Source organism: Acipenser ruthenus, unplaced genomic scaffold (genome assembly GCF_902713425.1).
Source record: "Acipenser ruthenus unplaced genomic scaffold, fAciRut3.2 maternal haplotype, whole genome shotgun sequence".
NCBI lineage: Eukaryota > Metazoa > Chordata > Actinopteri > Acipenseriformes > Acipenseridae > Acipenser > Acipenser ruthenus.
Genome location: NW_026708355.1, coordinates 5,001 through 24,867, shown reverse-complemented (window position 1 = coordinate 24,867; position 19,867 = coordinate 5,001). Strand labels below are relative to the sequence as shown.

Sequence of the window (19,867 nt, the reverse complement as noted above, 5' to 3'; positions counted from 1 at the left end):
AGCAAAGGTGACACTGAAAAAACTTTGAATGATTTTGTATTTTCTTACCTTTGATAAATTGTGTTTGGAATCGGAATGGATCGATGCAAGACACACATACTGTACCTCAACATGCGCACACACTCTTTACAGCACTGTTTGTTTAATACATGAATTCCTGAAAAGTTTAACATACAAAGGGAATTACGTGCCTTGCAAATAAAACCGCGTTTTTCTTTGTGCACCGAGGTGCACGATGCTGGGTTGAGCCTGTAGGGCTGCTGGATGTGCTGATCTGAGCGCTCGTGACTCACGTCGCTCTCCGTGTGTCTGAAGAGGAAGCCGTTTGCTCAGCCGCTCAGTTCTGGTGAATCAGAAGAGGTTCTAAACTCAGAGAAGCAGCGATTCCACTCAGCAGCTCTGAGGAGCAGCGCTACAGCAGCACGCTATCAACCCTGCATTAGCGCTGTGTGGAGGAGAAACGAGATGCTTTAACCCATTCAGTGCCTCTGTCCTTGTTTCAGGACGGGCTGCTTAGTCATTTTGTGGAGCATTTTGAAGTAGCAGCGTCATTTCAAATGTGCTCTTTAACTCTACCACTACATCCCGGGCCCCGCCCCGCCCCCTGGCCTGCGCCCCGTCTCTCAGCTGAGATAACCTCGCCTCTGCAGCAGCTTTTCACGCAGCTCCTCTGTTACACCTGAGAGAGAGAGAGAGAGAGAGATGGGCTGAGAGAGAATGCACACAGAGACACAGGGATAGAGAGACAGCATGCACACAGAGACACAGAGAGCATGCACAGAGACACGGATAGAGAGCATGCACAGAGACACAGAGAGCATGCACAGAGAGAGCATGCACAGAGAGAGAGCATGCACACAGAGAAAGCATGCACAGAGAGAGAGCATGCACAGAGAGAGAGCATGCACACAGAGAAAGCATGCACACAGAGAGAGCATGCACAGAGAGAGAGCATGCACACAGAGAAAGCATGCACACAGAGAAAGCATGCACAGACACAGCGATAGAGAGGGTTAGGGTTAGGCAGCAGGCAGCTCCAGTCTCCTGCAGTGTGATGACGTCACTCACTTTGCAGCAGCACCTCGTTGGGCTGTGATTGCTGTGGTAACGGGGGCTTCACGGTTGCCGTGGATTCGGAGGGGGGGCGCTGGCTGGGTTTGGGTTTGAGACACACGGGGGGCTTCAGGGGAGCTGTGGGGGGCATGACATCATCAATCATCCACTTTGAATATAGTGTGAAATAACAATGCATGAATTAATAAAGTGAAACTCACTCTTCATATTCACTGGGTTCATCATTGTGGGAGCTGTAAATGAAGCAGAGAGGAGAATAAACCAATTAAATAAACATGAAGAGGACCGTCCATTCTGAGAGAGAACCCCAAACTCAACCCCAACCCCAAACTCAACCCCAACCCCAACCCCAATCCCAACCCCAAACTCAACCCCAACCCCAATCCCAAACTCAACCTCAACCCCAACCTCAACCCCAATTCCAACCCCAATCTCAACCCCAACCCCAAACTCAACCCAGGGCAGGTTACCTGGTTTGGGTGGCAGGAGGGGCGGTCGGGGGGAGTGGTCAGCCTGACCTTTCTTCACAGCGTCCTCCGCACTCTGAGCATTACCTGCAGACAGACACAGGTTAGCACAGACACAGACAGACACACAGGTAAGTACAGACACAGATAGACACACAGGTAAGTACAGATACAGACAGACACACAGGTAAGTACAGATACAGACAGACACACAGGTAAGTACAGATACAGACACACACACAGGTAAGTACAGACACAGACAGACACACAGGTTAGCACAGACACAGACAGACACACAGGTTAGCACAGACACAGACAGACACACAGGTAAGTACAGACACAGACAGACACACAGGTAAGTACAGACACACAGGTAAGTACAGATACAGACACACACAGTTAAGTACAGATACAGACAGACACACAGGTAAGTACAGATACAGACACACACAGTTAAGTACAGACACAGATACACACACAGGTAAGTACAGATACAGACACACACACAGGTAAGTACAGACACAGACACACACACACACAGGTAAGTACAGATACAGACACACACACAGGTAAGTACAGACACAGATAGACACACAGCTTGGTGCTCTCACAGTAGTCGTTCAGGTAAAAGTTTTCCTCTGGTTCCGGTTCTGGGATGGGTTCTGGTTCGGTGTACAGGGTGGGAAGTGAAGCCCGAGGAGAGGGGATACCTGGAGAGGAGAGCAGGGGCTGTGAGAGACACACACACACTGACAGAGTCATTATACTGTCACTGTCAGACACACACACACTGACAGAGTCATTATACTGTCACTGTCAGACACACACACACTGACAGAGTCATTATACTGTCACTGTCAGACACACACACACTGACAGAGTCATTATACTGTCACTGTCAGACACACACACACTGACAGAGTCATTATACTGTCACTGTCAGACACACACACAGAGATTACACTGTCACTGTCTCAAGTCTACAAAAAGCACACCGCTGTGCCAGGACATATGCTAAAAGCACACCGCTGTGCCAGGACACATGCTAAAAGCACACCGCTGTGCCAGGACACATGCTAAAAGCACACCGCTGTGCCAGGACACATGCTAAAAGCACACCGCTGTGCCAGGACACATGCTAAAAGCACACCGCTGTGCCAGGACACATGCTAAAAGCACACCGCTGTGCCAGGACACATGCTAAAAGCACACCGCTGTGCCAGGACACATGCTAAAAGCACACCGCTGTGCCAGGACACATGCTAAAAGCACACCGCTCTGTGGGGGACGCACAGTGTAAAAACATCCCTCAATCCAAACCAGGGGAACGTGCTGTACTGCCTGTGCAGGAGGGCTGGGAGAGACGAGGGTGGGTATCGGGGAGCAGGGTTACCTGGTTTTTTGGGAGGGAGGGGGGGTTTGGGGGTCGAGATCGCTCGGGCACGCTGCACAGTGTCCTCCCCACTGTCTCTGTCCGACTGAACAAAACCTGAAGACACGGGAAAACACAGTGAGCAGAGAGCAGGGAGGGAGTGCAGAGAGTGGAATAGCCTGCTACCCTCCTGCTATAGGACAAGCAAGCAGGTCTGCAATGCACAGACAGACAGACAGACGGACAGGTCATCCCAAACACTATCGGAGTGACATGATCAGAGGACAGTGTCTCCGGGACTCACTGATGCTGTGCTCGTAGTCCTCCTGCAGGATGAAGGGCACCAGGGTGCGGTCCGTCTTCTCTATGAAGCAGCTCACCACGTCACAGAGAGAGGAGCACGAGATCTGAGGGGCAAGGAAGGGGTTAATGAGCCAGGGTGTGAGAGTGTGAGAGTGTGACAGAGTGAGAGTGTGAGAGTGTGACAGTGTGAGAGTGTGACAGAGTGAGAGTGTGACACAGTGACAGTATGAGAGTGACAGTGTGACAGAGTGACAGTGTGAGAGTGACAGTGTGAGAGTGTGACAGAGTGAGAGTGTGACACAGTGACAGTATGAGAGTGTGACAGAGTGAGAGTGTGACAGTGTGAGAGTGTTCGAGGGGCGGTCTGTGACTCACAGGATTCTCCACCTCGATCAGGTAGCCTGGGCCCTGCCTTCCCACCCGGTAGTGCTTCATCACCGAAGACCTGCAACACAGGAGCAGCTGACACACTGCTCTCAATCACCCTCCCAAAACCTACTCCCCTCTCCCCCCTCTCCCCCTATCCCCCTATCCCCCTCTCCCCTCTCCCCCGATCCCCTTACCCGTTGAGCTCCTGTCTGGTGCTCACAGCATAGCTCTGCCCGTCTCTGCCCGGGCGCAGCAGCAGGTTCCCGCAGTCCGGGTATTTCTCCAGGAGAGACTCTGCCTCCGTCCGGGACACTTTGTTGAAGCAGCTGCAGGGAGAGAGGCAGAGGAGCAGGGTGAGTGAGAGGGGGCAGAGAGGCAGAGGAGCAGGGTGAGTGAGAGGGGGCAGAGAGGCAGAGGAGCAGGGTGAGTGAGAGGGGGCAGAGAGGCAGAGGAGCAGGGTGAGTGAGAGGAGGCAGAGAGGCAGAGGAGCAGGGTGAGTGAGAGGGGGCAGAGAGGCAGAGGAGCAGGGTGAGTGAGAGGGGGCAGAGAGGCAGAGGAGCAGGGTGAGTGAGAGGGGGCAGAGAGGCAGAGGAGCAGGGTGAGTGAGAGGGGGCAGAGAGGCAAAGGAGCAGGGTGAGTGAGAGGGGGCAGAGAGGCAGAGGAGCAGGGTGAGTGAGAGGGGGCAGAGAGGCAGAGGAGCAGGGTGAGTGAGAGGGGGCAGAGAGGCAGAGGAGCAGGGTGAGTGAGAGGGGGCAGAGAGGCAGAGGAGCAGGGTGAGTGAGAGGGGGCAGAGAGGCAGAGGAGCAGGGTGAGTGAGAGGGGGCAGAGAGGCAGAGGAGCAGGGTGAGTGAGAGGGGGCAGAGAGGCAGAGGAGCAGGGTGAGTGAGAGGGGGCAGAGAGGCACAGGAGCAGGGTGAGTGAGAGGGGGCAGAGAGGCAGAGGAGCAGGGTGAGTGAGAGGGGGCAGAGAGGCAGAGGAGCAGGGTGAGTGAGAGGGGGCAGAGAGGCAGAGGAGCAGGGTGAGTGAGAGGGGGCAGAGAGGCAGAGGAGCAGGGTGAGTGAGAGGGGGCAGAGAGGCAGAGGAGCAGGGTGAGTGAGAGGGGGCAGAGAGGCAGAGGAGCAGGGTGAGTGAGAGGGGGCAGAGAGGCAGAGGAGCAGGGTGAGTGAGAGGGGGCAGAGAGGCAGAGGAGCAGGGTGAGTGAGAGGGGGCAGAGAGGCAGAGGAGCAGGGTGAGTGAGAGGGGGCAGAGAGGCAGAGGAGCAGGGTGAGTGAGAGGGGGCAGAGAGGCAGAGGAGCAGGGTGAGTGAGAGGGGGCAGAGAGGCAGAGGAGCAGGGTGAGTGAGAGGGGGCAGAGAGGCACAGAAGGAGGGTGAGTGAGAGGGGGCAGAGAGGCAGAGGAGCTGGGTGAGTGAGAGGGGGCAGAGAGGCACAGGAGCAGGGTGAGTGAGAGGGGGCAGAGATGCAGAGGAGCAGGGAGTGAATGCTGTTGCACCTACCTGGGCAGGTCTGTCTCCTGCTCAGTGCAGTTCGCAGGGCTGCCTGCGGGGGGTGCTGCGCTCTCCTCCTGCTTCCTGCGCCTCTTCTCCTCCTCTGACAGGACCTCCTGCAGCAGGTGAATCTGACCGGGCAGCAGAGTGAGGGAATGGGGCACCGCGAGCTGGAGAGAGGGAGAGGGGGAGAGTGAGGGAGAGTGAGGGAGAGTGAGCAGGGGAGAGAGAGGGATTGAGTGAGTAAGAGTCAGAGAGGGGGAGTGATGGGAAGCAGGGAAGAGTGAGGAATTGAGTGAGTGAGAGAGAGAGTGAGCGAGTGAGAGTGAGAGAGCGAGAGTGAGACTCACCTTAACGATGGTGTAGATGAATCCCTTCCACAGCTCCCGGGCCTCCAGACTGGGAACCTGAGGGACACACAGACACACAGACAGACAGACACACAGACAGACACACAGACACACAGACAGACACACACGCAGGCAGAGTTACAATCACTAGCCTGGAAGATGAACTGGTGCAATGCAGTCTCATGTGGGCGTCGACTCACCGTCAGTCGGAACTCTCCGTCGCGCATCTTCAGTGTGAGGCGCCCCGCCTCCAGGTTCTTGTCTCGGCTGTTGTCATCAGTCAGCGACAGGAAACCAGACAGACAGAGTTTCTCCACATACTGCACGCAGACACGCAGACACACAGAGAGACACACAGAGAGACACACAGAGAGACACACAGAGAGACTCAGAATCCAATGAATGCATGAACACAACACTGTGTAATATTATCCGTATGAAATGTGAAGAGTGGACCGCGCTGGGCGTGGACTCACCGTGGTGTCCCGGGAGTTATTGAAGAAGAACAGAGTGTCTCCGATCAGACTCGTCCAGTATCGCTTGTGCTCCTGCGGGGACAGAGAGACAGAGAGAGGACAAATGTAGCCTGACATCACACAGGTGTGCAGAGGCTGCCTGCAGCATGCTGAACCAGGAAACCAGAGTCTCACAAACACCATGCCTGCCATTCCAATCCAGCTCACAGGCGTCAAACTTCATTTCCTGATCATCAGGTTTCAAACACAGAGAAAGAGACGCGGAGACATGAGGAGACAGAGACACAGAGTCACAGCGTTCCAGAGACACACTGAGACGCTAGGAATATGAGAGCCATCATGCTAATCAACCCTGTAATGTGGGTACACTTCCTACAAAACAGTATTGAATATTTACTGCTGAGGATCTGAGAGCCAGCACAGTCTACAGCACAGTCTACAATACACAGTCTACAGCACACAGTCTACAATACACAGTCTACAACACAGTCTACAATACAGTCTACAGCACACAGTCTACAATACAGTCTACAGCACAGTCTACAGCACACAGTCTACAATACAGTCTACAGCACAGTCTTCAGCACAGTCTACAGCACAGTCTACATTTTGCATCTCCTAGAATTTTAGGATTAAGACATCATTTGAATACAAAATACTATATGAACATAATATAAATCTTTCATTTAACATCGGACAGGCAGGAGGAATGAGGCTCCGGAGTTTCCGTGCTGGAATGTGAGCGCTAATCTTGGTCCATGATAACAATCACACTGATGATAATTTTAATAACAACAGATAAACTTGCTGGAGTGGTTTGGGGCACGCTTCACGCTTCACTCTTCACACTTCCTTGTTATTCGAAACCCTGGAAAACATTTCTTGAGCTGCCTTTCATTGACGTCACTGTGTATGCGAAACAAGATTCCTGAACGAAGAATACAGTGTGCTGGCCAGCACTGCAGAATATAGAACTGGGTATCTACCTGCGACACAGACACACAGAGACACACAGACACAGACACACAGACACACACACAGAGACAGACACACAGACACACACACACACACACAGACACACAGACACACACACAGACACACACAGACACACACACAGAGACACACACACAGACACACACTCACAGACACACACACAGACACACACACACACACAGAGACACAGACACACACGCACACACAGACACACAGACACACACACAGACACACACACAGACACACACACACACACACACACACAGACACACAGACACACACACAGACACACACACAGAGACACACACACAGACACACACTCACAGACACACACACAGACACACACACACACACAGAGACACAGACACACACGCACACACAGACACACAGACACACAGACACACACACAGACACACACACAGACACACACACACACACGCACACACAGAGACACAGACGCACACACAGAGACACAGACACACACACAGAGACAGACACACACAGACACACACACAGACACAGACACACACAAACACACAGACACACACAGAGACAGACACACAGACACACACACACACACAGAGACAGAGACACGTACCACAATTACAGGGTCTGGAAGTAGGTTTGATTGGTTCAATTTAACAATTGAAAGGAGTGGCAGCCTTGTTCTCAGAGGTGGATGGGATTCAGAGTGTTGCAGGGAATCCGAGTTCATTTTCAGCCAATTATTATGATTATGATTATGATTATGATTATTATTATTATTATTATTATTATTATTATTAATTGTTATTATTATTGTTATTATTCATTGTTGTTATTATTATGATTATTATTCATTGTTGTTATTATTGTTATTATTATTATTTCAATGTTTTTGTTTCACTTCGCCTTCTCTTTTTCCCTCTCTGTATGATCTGTATCTGAGCTCCCAGCTCATGTGAAACCAACGCGACCGCTTTATTTGTCTGCTGAGATATGAAGATATATATCAAACACTTTGGGGTTGTTTTGCACCCCTGTCTCTGAACACTGTCCGGTGTAATGTACTGTCCGGAGCTGGACACGGTATTGTAACCGGGTCTGACCGGACCAGCGCTGCAGCACCTCCTCAAAAACTGCCCTGTTCAAATAACGATATTAAACTAGACTCGCATTGCGCGACTCCAGCTGTCACTGGAACACACTGGCATTCACAGAACAACACTGCTACTGCTAATAATAATAATAATAATAATAATAATAATAATAATAATAATAATAATAATAATAATAGCGAAGCAATTTAGAGCTAAACGGAGATTAAAACAGAACTATACATACAAATATTTTATTTAAAAAAAGACCAAACGTGGTGACGCTGCTGACTGCATTTTGTGCACAAAGGGGAAAAAACATGATGAAACGGCATCTGAAAATTACGAAAATAAAAGTCAGGAGATCGTACCTTTTCCTTGGGCCCTTTCTTCTCAATAAACCCCTCGTAATAGCTGGGCGGCAGCGCGGATTTCCCCCGGCCGGGCCGCTGTTTTTGCATGACTCCGGGTATCGAGACAGTAACACAGGGACAGTCCGGTCCAGCTGAGTCCGTCTCTCTCCCCTGGCCCCGGGGCGCTTTGTCTGCGCTGACGGTATCGAACACAGGCAGCCTGGTCGAGTAGCTTTGCAGATCTCTAGCCCCGAGTCCCTGTCAAATCAGCTGTCCAGTGTCACTGTCTCACTCCGCCCCGTATAGTAACACACACACACACACACCGTGCGTGCGCTTTGTTCACGCAGAATGTCACAGTCGGGGCCCCTTCATCAGCAGCCCGGTCTCTCCCGGTGCTTTGTGTCCCGGTCTGAGTTCCCTGCTTTGCTGGCAGGTTTCTTATTTAGCCTATGCAGCGTCTCTCTCGGTGTACAGTCTATCCGGCACCCTGTCACTGAGCTCCGCTTCAGAGCCTCTCAGTCTGGAGACGGTGCGCACAGGCGCTGGGGATTGGTGGTGTGGGAAGGCCACGCCCAGGGGCCTCGTCTCTTGCTCCTGATTGGTGCCCCAGGGGCTGAAACCTATCTGCGTACCTGCACAGGTATTTTGTGAATCTCCCAGTTCCCAGCAGACAGGCGGTGTGTTTGGATATATTGAATAACCTTGAACTATGTGTCTGTGTGTGTGTGTGTGTGAGACTGTCTCTGTATGAGTGTGAGAGTGTCACTGTGTGTGTGTCTCTGTGTCTCTGTATGAGTGTGAGGGTGTCACTGTGTGTGAGAGTGTCTCTGTATGAGTGTGAGAGTGTCACTGTGTGTGTGTCTCTGTGTCTCTGTATGAGTGTGAGGGTGTCACTGTGTGTGAGAGTGTCTCTGTATGAGTGTGAGGGTGTCACTGTGTGTGTGTCTCTGTGTGCGTGTGTGTGTGTGTGTGAGAGTGTCTCTGTATGAGTGTGAGGGTGTCACTGTGTGTGTGTCTCTGTGTCTCTGTATGAGTGTGAGGGTGTCGCTGTGTGTGTGTCTCTGTGTGCGTGTGTGTGTGTCTCTGTGTGTGTGTGTGTCTCTGTATGAGTGTGAGGGTGTCGCTGTGTGTGTGTCTCTGTGTGCGTGTGTGTGTGTGTCTCTGTGTGTGTGTGTGTCTCTTTATGAGTGTGAGGGTGTCGCTGTGTGTGTGTCTCTGTGTGCGTGTGTGTGTGTGTCTCTGTGTCACTGTGTGTGTGTCTCTGTGTGCGTGTGTGTGAGCGCAGAGATTCAAGGAGACATTGACTCCCCAGGGTTATAGCGGCAAGGCAGTACGGCTGAACTGTGCAAGTACACACCCCGGGGAAAGTCCCGTGGACTGGACTTTGAAACGAAATGATGAGGAAGCGTTTACCGAACAGGACTTTACCCGCCCCCTGGCGCCGCGCCACCTCTGATAAGACTTCACCAGTATCAGCGTTTATTCTGTCTGCCAGCCAGGAGACTTTCCACCAGGACAATATATTACAGTCTGTATGTTTGTATGGATCGCTACCAGAGCGTGACACAGCACCCGAATCTCAACAGCAGACAGGTACAGCTGACGCGGGGCAGGCTTGTACGTCATACCGATTCTGACGTCACACGTGATCTGCGCACCTCTGAGGAGCCGACTGGTGACGTTACATAAGAAATATTATCGAGTTAAATATGAGATTTCCGCTTCTCTATTTTTGGTTTCTTGTATTATAGATGTGGTTATAGTGTCTCGAAAGCAAGTCACAATGATTTATAAGACTGTAAAACAAGAGAAACCTCAGAACATGAACACTTTAGAAGCATGACGTGACCAACACAATAAATATCATCTTGATTGCTTTAAGAGAGCTTGATCTGCAAACAATCAACACAGGACAACTTACAAGCGCGACAAACCTGAGCGCTATGTTAATACACACCAAAACCAACGAGTCTGCAACACGACTGGGAGACTGAGCTACACGGATCTCACTGCAGGAGTATGAGAATGCACTGAGTCCCGCACCCTGCATTCCCCATGCTTTACACCCCGTTTACTGTGCTTTTACCACACTTAGCATTTCATTCCTCATGCTTTACACCCAGTTTACTGTGCTTTTACCACACTTAGCATTTCATTCCTCATGCTTTACACCCAGTTTACTGTGCTTTTACCACACTTAGCATTTCATTCCTCATGCTTTACACCCAGTTTACTGTGCTTTTACCACACTTAGCATTTCATTCCTCATGCTTTACACCCAGTTTACTATGCTTTTACCACACTTAGCATTTCATTCCTCATGCTGTACACCCAGTTTACTGTGCTTTTACCACACTTAGCATTTCATTCCTCATGCTTTACACCCAGTTTACTGTGCTTTTACCACACTTAGCATTTCATTTCACATGCTTTACACCCAGTTTACTGTGCTTTCATTTCCCATGCTTTGCCACGTCATGCCTGTGATAGAAATGACAAGGATGCTTAATACAGAGAAACAGCAATGCAATATGAAGCACCAGGCGGCCCCCCTATTGTATTAATGTAGGCTTTGTATTGAAACACTCGCACCCACGTTGCATAACTTCCAGTAAGAACCTGCTGGCGGGTTAACCTTCGAGTTTCCTGTCTTTGACAAGGAGAAAGTAAACGTTGTGATAACTTGTTTCCACTCTGCGCGCCTGGTTAAGCGTTTAAAGTTTGCAATGCATTCTGCTATTCGGGTCTCGAGCGCGTCCACTTCCTCCCCTGCAGGCTCGCGTGGTCAGCCCGTGGTCGGGAGCTCAATAGGAGACGTGCGCTGCAGAAGATAACCCCGCAGAGTCGGGACGATTTAAAACAGACCGCGACTGAACCGTCCTGCAGCCTGCAGCTGCGACGAGGACAAGACAAGACATTTCAGAAACATGCGGGGGACGGGGGACGGGACACTGAACATTCTCTGTACCCAAATAGCATCGTGGATGAAAAAAGCAACCGGGCCAGTTCACAAGGAGATAGCGGGCTGCGCTTCGTCAACATCGCTCTTATTCTTAAAATAAATTATACAAAATGTGCAAAGCAAGTATTTTTAAAGCACGGCGCTGGGTTATAACACACTGGAAATTACTTCCCTTGATTTAAAGTCTTGAATTTAAATCAAGGGAAGTAATGTTAAAACTCTACAATGCATGCCTTTATCCAAGGCGACTTACAGAGACTAGGGTGTGTGAACTATGCATCAGCTGCAGAGTCACTTACAATTACATCTCACCCGAAAGATGGAGCACAAGGAGGTTAAGTGACTTGCTCAGGGTCACACAATGAGTCAGTGGCTGAGGTGGGATTTAAACCGGGGACCTTCTGGTTACAAGCCCGTTTCTTTAACCACTGGACCACACAGCCTCCTACAATAAGGAAGTTGCTGCTCTAGAAAGAGTGCAAAGAAGAGCAACCAGAATTATCCCGGGATTTAAAAGGCATGTCGTATGCAGACAGGCTAAATTGAATCTATTCAGTCTTGAACCAAGAAGACTACGCGGTGATCTGATTCAAACATTCAAAATCCTAAAAGGTATAGACAATGTCGACCCAGGGGACTTTTTTGACCTGAAAAAAGAAACAAGGACCAGGGGTCACAAATGGAGATTAGATAAAGGGGCATTCAGAACAGAAAATAGGAGGCACTTTTTACACAGAGAATTGTGAGGGTCTGGAACCAACTCCCCAGTAATGTTGTTGAAGCTGACACCCTGGGATCCTTCAAGAAGCTGCTTGATGAGATTCTGGGATCAATAAGCTACTAACAACCAAACGAGCAAAATGGGCCGAATGGCCTCCTCTCGTCTGTACACTTTCTTATGTTCTTATGTTCGCCGTGGATAAGGGCGCCTGCTAAGAAATAAATAATAATAATAATGTGTGTGACGTCACGCTTTTCAGTGACGCTGTAATACTGTAACACAGCCGGACTGTTCCGCTGCCATCTTCTCATATCCCAGCTAAGTATCAATTCAAACCAATTGCGGTACAACGACGCTTTCAAAACTGGGGCTGGAGTAGCGGCTAGGGGGATTCGACGAGTGTTATACTTCATTGAAAAAGAAAAAAATTGCAGGTCTCGCACGGGCTGTACAAAAAGAGCCAGGAGTGAAAACGCGGTGTGTCTGTTTATCAGCGCGGCCCTGTGAATACATCTCACCGGATCCGACACATGCTGACAGCCTGAACCATTTCACCTGCTTTCCACAAACAACGATACTTTCAAAACCACAATAAACACCGCATCCCCGGGAATGTCGACAGTGCAAATATGTAGCAACGTTTTAACAGATAACACGAATAAACTCAAATAAAAAGGGGGCGGAGTCTCGCTTTCATCTTCGCAACTTTGTCAACACCAGCCAGTAAGTCTGTTGTTTTTGCTTGAGTTGATCTTTATCATTGGCTCTCAATAACCAACAGATCCCTCCTCCCCAGAAGCTGCACGCAGGTATGTTAGCGGAGCGGGGGCATTGTCAGGATATATGATCTCTGCGGGGGGGGGGGGGACACGTGGTGCTGGAGGACGGATCACGAGTGGGGAACAGGGAAGCGAAACAGATGCATTGTGTGCGTATCTGCTCGTGTCTGTGTGACAAAGAGCCGCTCGGTGCGGCAATGCACTTTTACACGGACACGGGAGTCGCCCGGAACGCATGCGTAATGCGGGATAGAGACACATAAAACAAAAAGATTGAGACCAAAAAAAAAAAAAATTACAAGCACACGAACATCACAACCAAACCCCAGATAAGCAATTTTAAAAGAAGTCACCCCCGCATGCCTTGAGCAATGCGAGTCGGAAGCGGGTAGTGTTTGTGTCACAAGGGCGATCACACAGCTTCCTTACTGTCCCAGTAATGTCAGACATGAACACATTGCTGACTAACACAGTGCGACCTGCAAGGTTACAGGAGGGACGATTCATAAACAAGAACACATACGCTGAACTCGCACTGAGAGAGACCGGGGTGCAACAAAACGCAGGAAGCGCAGGAGACAGCGAGACTGACAGTGACGAGAGGGGAGGAGAGCTGACAAGCCACAACAAACAGCCGACAGGCGAGACGCCGGCGCTTTTATTTTTGAAAATTAACCGTCTGTAAAGTAATCCATCAAGACATACCTTGAACAAAGCGCACCTTTCATCCGCCGGAGAGACACGACGACCTGGACCGGTATACCAGAAAGCAGGGGTGAGAATGGGTGAGAATGTGCTTCACTGGAAATATTCATTTTCATGTTCAATAAAGTTGGGCCAGGCCTGGTTGTTGTGCTTTGTGAGCTGCTGGTACCTGTGCCGTAATATAAATATTTATGATATATATAAAAAAAAACATTTTAATGCTGTAAATAAAACAACGACTTTATCATGTATTTATTTTGAAAACAATAAGGTTTAGTACAACAGTGAAAAACACGACTGTCAAAACGAATTTAATGTTTATTAAATAAAACCGGAAAATACAGTACACGTAACATCGCGTTGTGTTGATTAATATGCCGATGTGTTGGTTGGTTGGTTTGTTTTGCTGACGGACACACATTTGCGTTGTTTGTTTTTTAAACGCTGCTGCGCCCTCGTTTGAGTCACAGATGGAAAGTGACGGCTGTTTTGAAAAATATTTGAAAACTATATGAAATATTGTGCACGCGGGCGAGTGTAAACAAGCCCCTGCACCTGTGACGTCAGCCCCTCTTCTCTCTGTCCCGTTTGGGTTTTTAAACGCATGTAAATCGATGTGAATACGCGGGTTAAAGTGAAAGTGAACCCGTGGATCCGTGGCGAGGAGCCGGCCCGTCCTGGCAGTGTGTCCCGGGAAGCTGTGATCGATTCCCGGCTGGTCTGCGGTGTCACAGAATCACCCAGAGATTCATTTACATTGTGTGCACAGGCTGGTTCCACAGCGCCTGGTTAGCACTAGCTCTGGACTCCCTGACCCAGTAGGGTAGCATTAGCTAGTCCAGGGTTAGTGCTGATTGGGTCTGTGGATACCCCTCCCTCCCCCAGGGTCCGAGCCAGCGCTGGAGGAGGAGGATCTGAGCCCCGCGGAGGACCCCGATGCCGACCCCCTGGGGGGGAGGGTCCCGGCTGGGAGGGGGGCTGTGCTGACCCGGAGAGGGATCACCCTGAGAGTGCTGCTGAAGGACGGGCTGATCGAGCCAGGGGACTCAGTGCTGTCCATCCACTACCTGGTACTGAACCCCAACCCTGACTGCACCCCAATACTGACTACCCCTAAAACTGACTGAACCCCAACCCTGACTACACCCCAATACTGACTGAACCCCAATACTGACTACCCCTAAAACTGACTGAACCCCAATACTGACTACCCCAACCCTGACTGCACCCCAATACTGACTACCCCTAAAACTGACTGAACCCCAACCCTGACTGAACCCCAATACTGACTACCCTCTCCATCCCCTAGCTGGTACTGCCCTCCCCACTACACTGTTGTTCTCTGCTGATGCACATTGTTTCAACCCCCCAGGGTAAGAGGTTTGTGGGAGACCTGCTGTGCGATGGTAAGATCCGCTGGGTGGAGACGGGCCAGCTCTTCAACTCCCCGAGCGCCTGGGCCACGCACTGCAAGAAGCTCATCAACCCGGCCAAGAAGTCCGGCTGCGGCTGGGCCTCTGTCAAGTACCGCGGGCAGAAGCTGGTGCAGTACAAGACCAGCTGGCTGCACAAGTACCAGCCTGCAGCCGAGACGGTGAGGAGGGGAGGGGGAGGGGGAGGTATAACCTGCCAGTAGAGATGGCTCTCTGTCCTGTTGACCTTGCCCAGTGCGGTGTGTCTGTCTCTGTGTCTAACCCAGCCCCTCTGCCTTGCCCTCCAGGGCCTGGTGAGCGAGGGAGAGGAGGAGGAGCTGGGAGAGGAGGAGGAGGAGGAGGAAGAGGGGAGCAGGAAGACTGGGAGCAAGAGCCAGCTGGAGCCAGGTAAGAGAGGTGAGGCTGCTGCCAGATCAGGTCCCCCCAAACAAAAGCTGGGAGCAGAGAGGTGAGGCTGCTGCCAGATCAGGTCCCCTCTGGAGCCAGTCTCTGACGTGTCACCTGTCTGTGTTGCAGAGAGCAGCCCTCCGGAGAAGAGAGGAGAGAGGACTGAGTGTGTGCCAGTGAGGTACCATACACTAGGGAGCAGAGACTCGGGCAGGTGAGAGGGAGAGGGGGGAGAGAGAGGGAGGGAGGGAGGGAGAGAGAGGGAGGGAGGGAGGGAGGGAGGGAGGGAGGGGAGGAGTGTGTGCCTGTAAGGTAGTTCCATTTCTGCCAGTAGATTGCAGCTCCTTGCCCTGTTGAAACAGTCCTGTCTGTGCCTCAATGCTGCCCCCTGCTGTGTGTTGCAGGGACCCGCACACCCTGGTGGAGCTCACTGCTTTCTCCGCGATCAACAGGTTCCAGCCCTTCAACGTGGCCATGTCCAGCAACGTGCTGCTGCTGCTGGTGAGTGAGACCGGGGGTGTACTGGGTGTACTGGGTGTACTGGGAGTGGACTAACAAGATTTCAAATAAAGCTTGGAGATCCTTTAACTGTCTCTCTCCCTCTCTCAGGATTTCCACTGTCACCTGACACGCAGCGAGGTTGTGGGGTACCTGGGGGGTCGCTGGGACACCAACACACAGCGTGAGTGCTGGCTGTGAGCCCCGAGTGTGTGTGAGAGTGTGTGTGTGTGTGTGAGTGTGTGTATGTGTCAGTGTGAGAGTGTCTGTGTGTGTGTGTGTGTATGTGTCAGTGTGAGAGTGTGTGTGTCAGTGCGAGAGTGTCTGTGTGTGTGTGTCTCATCCCTCTCCTCTCTCTCCTCAGTTCTCACCGTGCTCCGTGCGTTCCCGTGTCGCTCGCGGCTCGCTGACAGAGACTCCGCCCCTGCTGTGGAGGAGGAGGTACCGTTGATGATGTCATCACCGGGGGGAGGGTGTGAGGGGGGCGTGTCTCTGCAGGTCAGCTGACTCTCCTCTCCTCTCCCCTCAGATCTGTCAGAACCTGTTCATGCGCGGCCTCTCATTGGTGGGCTGGTACCACAGCCACCCCTTCAGCCCCCCCCACCCCTCCCTGCAGGACATCGACTCCCAGATGGACTACCAGCTCAAACTGCAGGGCTCCAGCAACGGCTTCCAGCCCTGCCTGGGGCTGCTGTGCGGTGAGAGACAGAGACCCTGAGACACACACACACACACACACACACACAGTGCCTTTCTCCTCTCACTCGTTCTTCCTCTCTCTCCACAGGACCCTACTCGCTGGGGAACCAGGGCCTGCAGTCCAAGATCACCCCCTTCTGCGTGGTGCCGCCCCCGGAGGTCAGTGCACCCTAACCCCAACCCCTCCCCTGTGTGCCCCCCTCTCTCAATTACACTAACCCCAACCCCTCCCCTGTGTGCCCCCCTCTCTCAATTACACTAACCCCAACCCCACCCGTGTCTCCCTCTCTCAGCAACGCCCCAATGACTATGGTATCCCGGTGGAGGTGGAGGTGAGCTCCGTGCAGGATGCCTTCCTGACCAGCGACGTGCTGCACGAGATGGTAAACCCTCACAGACCGAGATCCACCCAGACACACTGAGATCCACCCAGACCGAGATCCACCCAGACACAGAGATACACTCAGACACCCAGACACCCTCACAGACCGAGATCCACCCAGACACCCTCACACAGACCGAGATCCACCCAGACACAGAGATACACTCAGACACCCTCACACAGACCCAGATACACCCAGACACCCTCACACAGACCGAGATCCACCCAGACACCCTCACACACAGACAGATACACCCAGACACCCTCACACAGACCCAGATACACCCAGACACCCTCACACAGACCCAGATACACCCAGACACCCTCACACAGACCGAGATCCACCCAGACCGAGATCCACCCAGACACCCTCACACAGACCGAGATCCACCCAGACACCCTCACACAGACCCAGATACACCCAGACACCCTCACACAGACCGAGATCCACCCAGACACCCTCACACAGACCGAGATCCACCCAGACACCATCACACAGACCGAGATCCACCCAGACACCCTCACACAGACCGAGATCCACCCAGACACCCTCACACAGACCGAGATCCACCCAGACACAGAGATACACTCAGACACCCAGACACCCTCACACAGACCCAGATACATCCAGACACCCTCACACAGACCCAGATACACCCAGACACCCTCAAACAGACCGAGATCCACCCAGACCGAGATCCACCCAGACACCCTCACACAGACCGAGATCCACCCAGACACCCTCACACAGACCCAGATACACCCAGACACCCTCACACAGACCCAGATACACCCAGACACCCTCACACAGACCCAGATACACCCAGACACCCTCACACAGACCCAGATACACCCAGACACCCTCACACAGACCCAGATCCACCCAGACACCCTCACACAGACCGAGATCCACCCAGACACCCTCACACAGACCCAGATACACCCAGACACCCTCACACAGACCGAGATCCACCCAGACACCCTCACACAGACCGAGATCCACCCAGACACAGAGATACACTCAGACACCCAGACACCCTCACACAGACCCAGATACATCCAGACACCCTCACACAGACCCAGATACACCCAGACACACTCACACACAGACAGATACACTCACACATACATCTGCATTATAAGTTTTCTTTAAAACAAGTTTTAAGTCCACAAATAAATGGAATTATACCGGTGAGGTGTGTTTGCTCATGTTTCATAACAAAGTCCCATGTGTGTGCAATTGGTATGAGCAAGGCAGTCTCTCCCTGTCTCTGATTGGCTCCCCCTTGACTCTCCCTCTCTCCGATTGGTGCTCAGATGCTGCTGGTGGAGTTCTACAAGTGGGCCCCTGACCTGGTGTGCTTCACAGAGCCGTGGAATCAGGAGATCACGTTCCTGGACAAGCTCAAGGTGCTTCTCACAGCTCAGGCCGTTTCCTTTACTTGAGTTATTCAAACAAACCCTTGGTGCTGTTGTTTAGCTTGCTCAACCCAGTTCTGGGAAAGACCTGAAGCCTGCCAGTGAGCAGCAGCTTGAGCCAGCGATGTAAGCTACCTGTGCAGAAGGTGCAGAGCCCAGCTGTGTCCTGTTAAAGCACACCCTGAGGGCTGGGACGGCTACATTAAACCCTGTGGTTTGAAAAGCTCAATCTGAGTATTGCTTCACCGCTGCGGTCTCCACTGTGCTGACGCTGACCCTGTCCCCTGTCCTGTCCCCCGTCCCGTCCCCCGTCCCTGTGCAGGGCTCCCTGAATGGCCACGCCCCGAAGGACCAGGCCTACAGCCAGATCCTGGAGTACGTGTACAACCAGCTGCTGACTGGCCAGGGCTAGAGAGGGCAGCAGACTGACCCGAGGACTGGACAGGACCCCCCCAACACCCACGGAGTGTGAGAGCTGTGCCCTGCCTCCACACAGCCACGGCAAACCCCTCTCAACCAGGGGAAGAGAAAGAGTCTGAACATGAATTAAAAGATTGAATGTGAAATCCAGCTACTGCGTTGAGTGTTTCCTTGGGATGTGACTGGGAGTGATCACACTTTAACTCTGAGGCGGCGTCTGTCTGTCTGTCTGTCTGTCTGTCTGTCTGTCGCATAATAATATTTACACTGGAAAGAGTAAGAGGTTTGGAAGAGCAGGGCTGGGGAATGGAAAGAGGACTTCAGTCCCAGTAAACAGCCATGCAGGCAGAGAGGCTCTCACACAATCAATACAGGAGGCAGGGCAGAGACAAGCCCCAGGCACAGTGATGGGGCTGTCCTCTCCGCAGTCCACTCTGTCCCCTTCACAGTCCACTGTCAAACACGCATTCCAATAAAACTGCACAAAATGGGGGAGTTTTCTTACATTTTTATTGCAAGTTTGAAAAAAAAAAACAAAACAATGAATTTATCTGACAAAAAAAGATCTGTTAAACTTTCCACTAATACTAAATTATAACATCATCATCATAATAATAATAATACACAGAAGTGCAGCCTTCCTCATCCTTCCCTCATCGTTTTTGTATTGGTTTGGTTTACACTACGATGTTATTCCAGAACGCTACTGAAGAGAGTACATTTCTACATGCAGGGTTAATCTGTAAAAAAGATACACTTTCTTAATATTTTAATACGTATCAGAATAATGCTTTCTGTAATATCAAAAGATAGACTCTCGTAGTATTAAGTGAGATAAAGCCCCCTTCAGATCAGGGTCGGCTCCTGGTTTTCAGTTCCAGTTCCCTGGGAAGGAATTGAGTAAAAGGGAATGGAGGAGACCCTGCGACGATCTCATTCCCAGACACAGAGGGAGCGAGGCGGGTCCCAGCGTGCCGGTGGGCTGGGGGTGGAAGCCCTCGCACGTGCAATCAAAGACACACACAGACAGACAGACACACAGACATGCTGCTGTGCACGGGAGCCCGTGATTACAATAAACACAGTTTTAATACCTCAGGGGGAGGGGAGCGTGCGTTGGGAATCTAGAGACACGAGCAG

General features: G+C 51.6%; 2 protein-coding genes and 1 long non-coding RNA gene across 6 annotated transcripts in view; 2 read left to right on the top strand and 1 right to left on the bottom strand.

The window, feature by feature from the left end:
• Window positions 1-125: 125 nt before the first annotated feature.
• Window positions 126-9,065, bottom strand: LOC117415331 (signal-transducing adaptor protein 2). 2 transcript variants are annotated; one of them, XM_059020953.1, is made up of 14 exons: window positions 8,338-9,062; window positions 5,898-5,969; window positions 5,622-5,741; window positions 5,422-5,478; window positions 5,081-5,241; window positions 3,780-3,911; window positions 3,592-3,661; window positions 3,218-3,320; window positions 2,935-3,030; window positions 2,153-2,251; window positions 1,545-1,628; window positions 1,275-1,307; window positions 1,069-1,191; window positions 126-679 (listed from the first exon to the last, which is right to left on the bottom strand). In XM_059020953.1, the coding sequence occupies exons 1-14, from the start codon at window positions 8,425-8,427 to the stop codon at window positions 624-626; spliced, it is 1,296 nt and encodes a 431-aa protein (XP_058876936.1). In that variant the 5' UTR covers window positions 8,428-9,062; the 3' UTR covers window positions 126-623. The 2 variants fall into 2 exon arrangements, with proteins under 2 accessions (XP_058876936.1, XP_058876937.1); XM_059020954.1 differs by lacking the exon at window positions 2,935-3,030 and having other exon boundaries at window positions 8,338-9,065.
• Window positions 9,066-12,369: 3,304 nt separating this feature from the next.
• On the top strand, window positions 12,370-18,877 carry mpnd (MPN domain containing). Of its 3 annotated transcripts, none has more exons than XM_059020949.1 (13): window positions 12,370-13,569; window positions 14,375-14,559; window positions 14,862-15,083; window positions 15,210-15,318; window positions 15,439-15,523; window positions 15,714-15,810; window positions 15,919-15,991; window positions 16,172-16,248; window positions 16,337-16,505; window positions 16,595-16,665; window positions 16,800-16,838; window positions 18,206-18,298; window positions 18,630-18,877. In XM_059020949.1, exons 1-13 carry the CDS (start codon window positions 13,566-13,568, stop codon window positions 18,717-18,719), a joined length of 1,314 nt encoding a protein of 437 aa, XP_058876932.1. In that variant the 5' UTR covers window positions 12,370-13,565; the 3' UTR covers window positions 18,720-18,877. The 3 variants fall into 3 exon arrangements, with proteins under 3 accessions (XP_058876932.1, XP_033881112.2, XP_033881120.2); XM_034025221.3 differs by having other exon boundaries at window positions 12,865-13,569; window positions 16,800-16,889; XM_034025229.3 differs by having other exon boundaries at window positions 12,867-13,569; window positions 15,210-15,309; window positions 16,800-16,889.
• Window positions 18,878-19,223: 346 nt separating this feature from the next.
• The window catches only part of LOC117971427 (uncharacterized), a 985-nt gene continuing 341 nt past the window's right edge, over window positions 19,224-19,867 (top strand). The window contains exon 1 of the long non-coding RNA XR_009324964.1: window positions 19,224-19,867. This exon is cut by the window's right edge and continues 96 nt beyond it. This is a non-coding gene — a long non-coding RNA (uncharacterized LOC117971427).

Bases quoted from the DNA above. Each gene is read 5' to 3' on its own strand.
- mpnd (XM_034025221.3), top strand. The intron at 16,890-18,205 runs GTAAACCCTCAC...ATTGGTGCTCAG, and splicing joins GCGACGTGCTGCACGAGATG to ATGCTGCTGGTGGAGTTCTA. The intron at 18,299-18,629 runs GTGCTTCTCACA...GTCCCTGTGCAG, and splicing joins CGTTCCTGGACAAGCTCAAG to GGCTCCCTGAATGGCCACGC.
- LOC117415331 (XM_059020953.1), bottom strand. From the start codon at position 8,427: ATGCAAAAACAGCGGCCCGGCCGGGGGAAATCCGCGCTGCCGCCCAGC. The intron at 3,662-3,779 runs GTAAGGGGATCG...CCTGTGTTGCAG, and splicing joins ACCAGACAGGAGCTCAACGG to GTCTTCGGTGATGAAGCACT. The intron at 1,308-1,544 runs GTAACCTGCCCT...CTTCATTTACAG, and splicing joins CCTCCTGCCACCCAAACCAG to CTCCCACAATGATGAACCCA.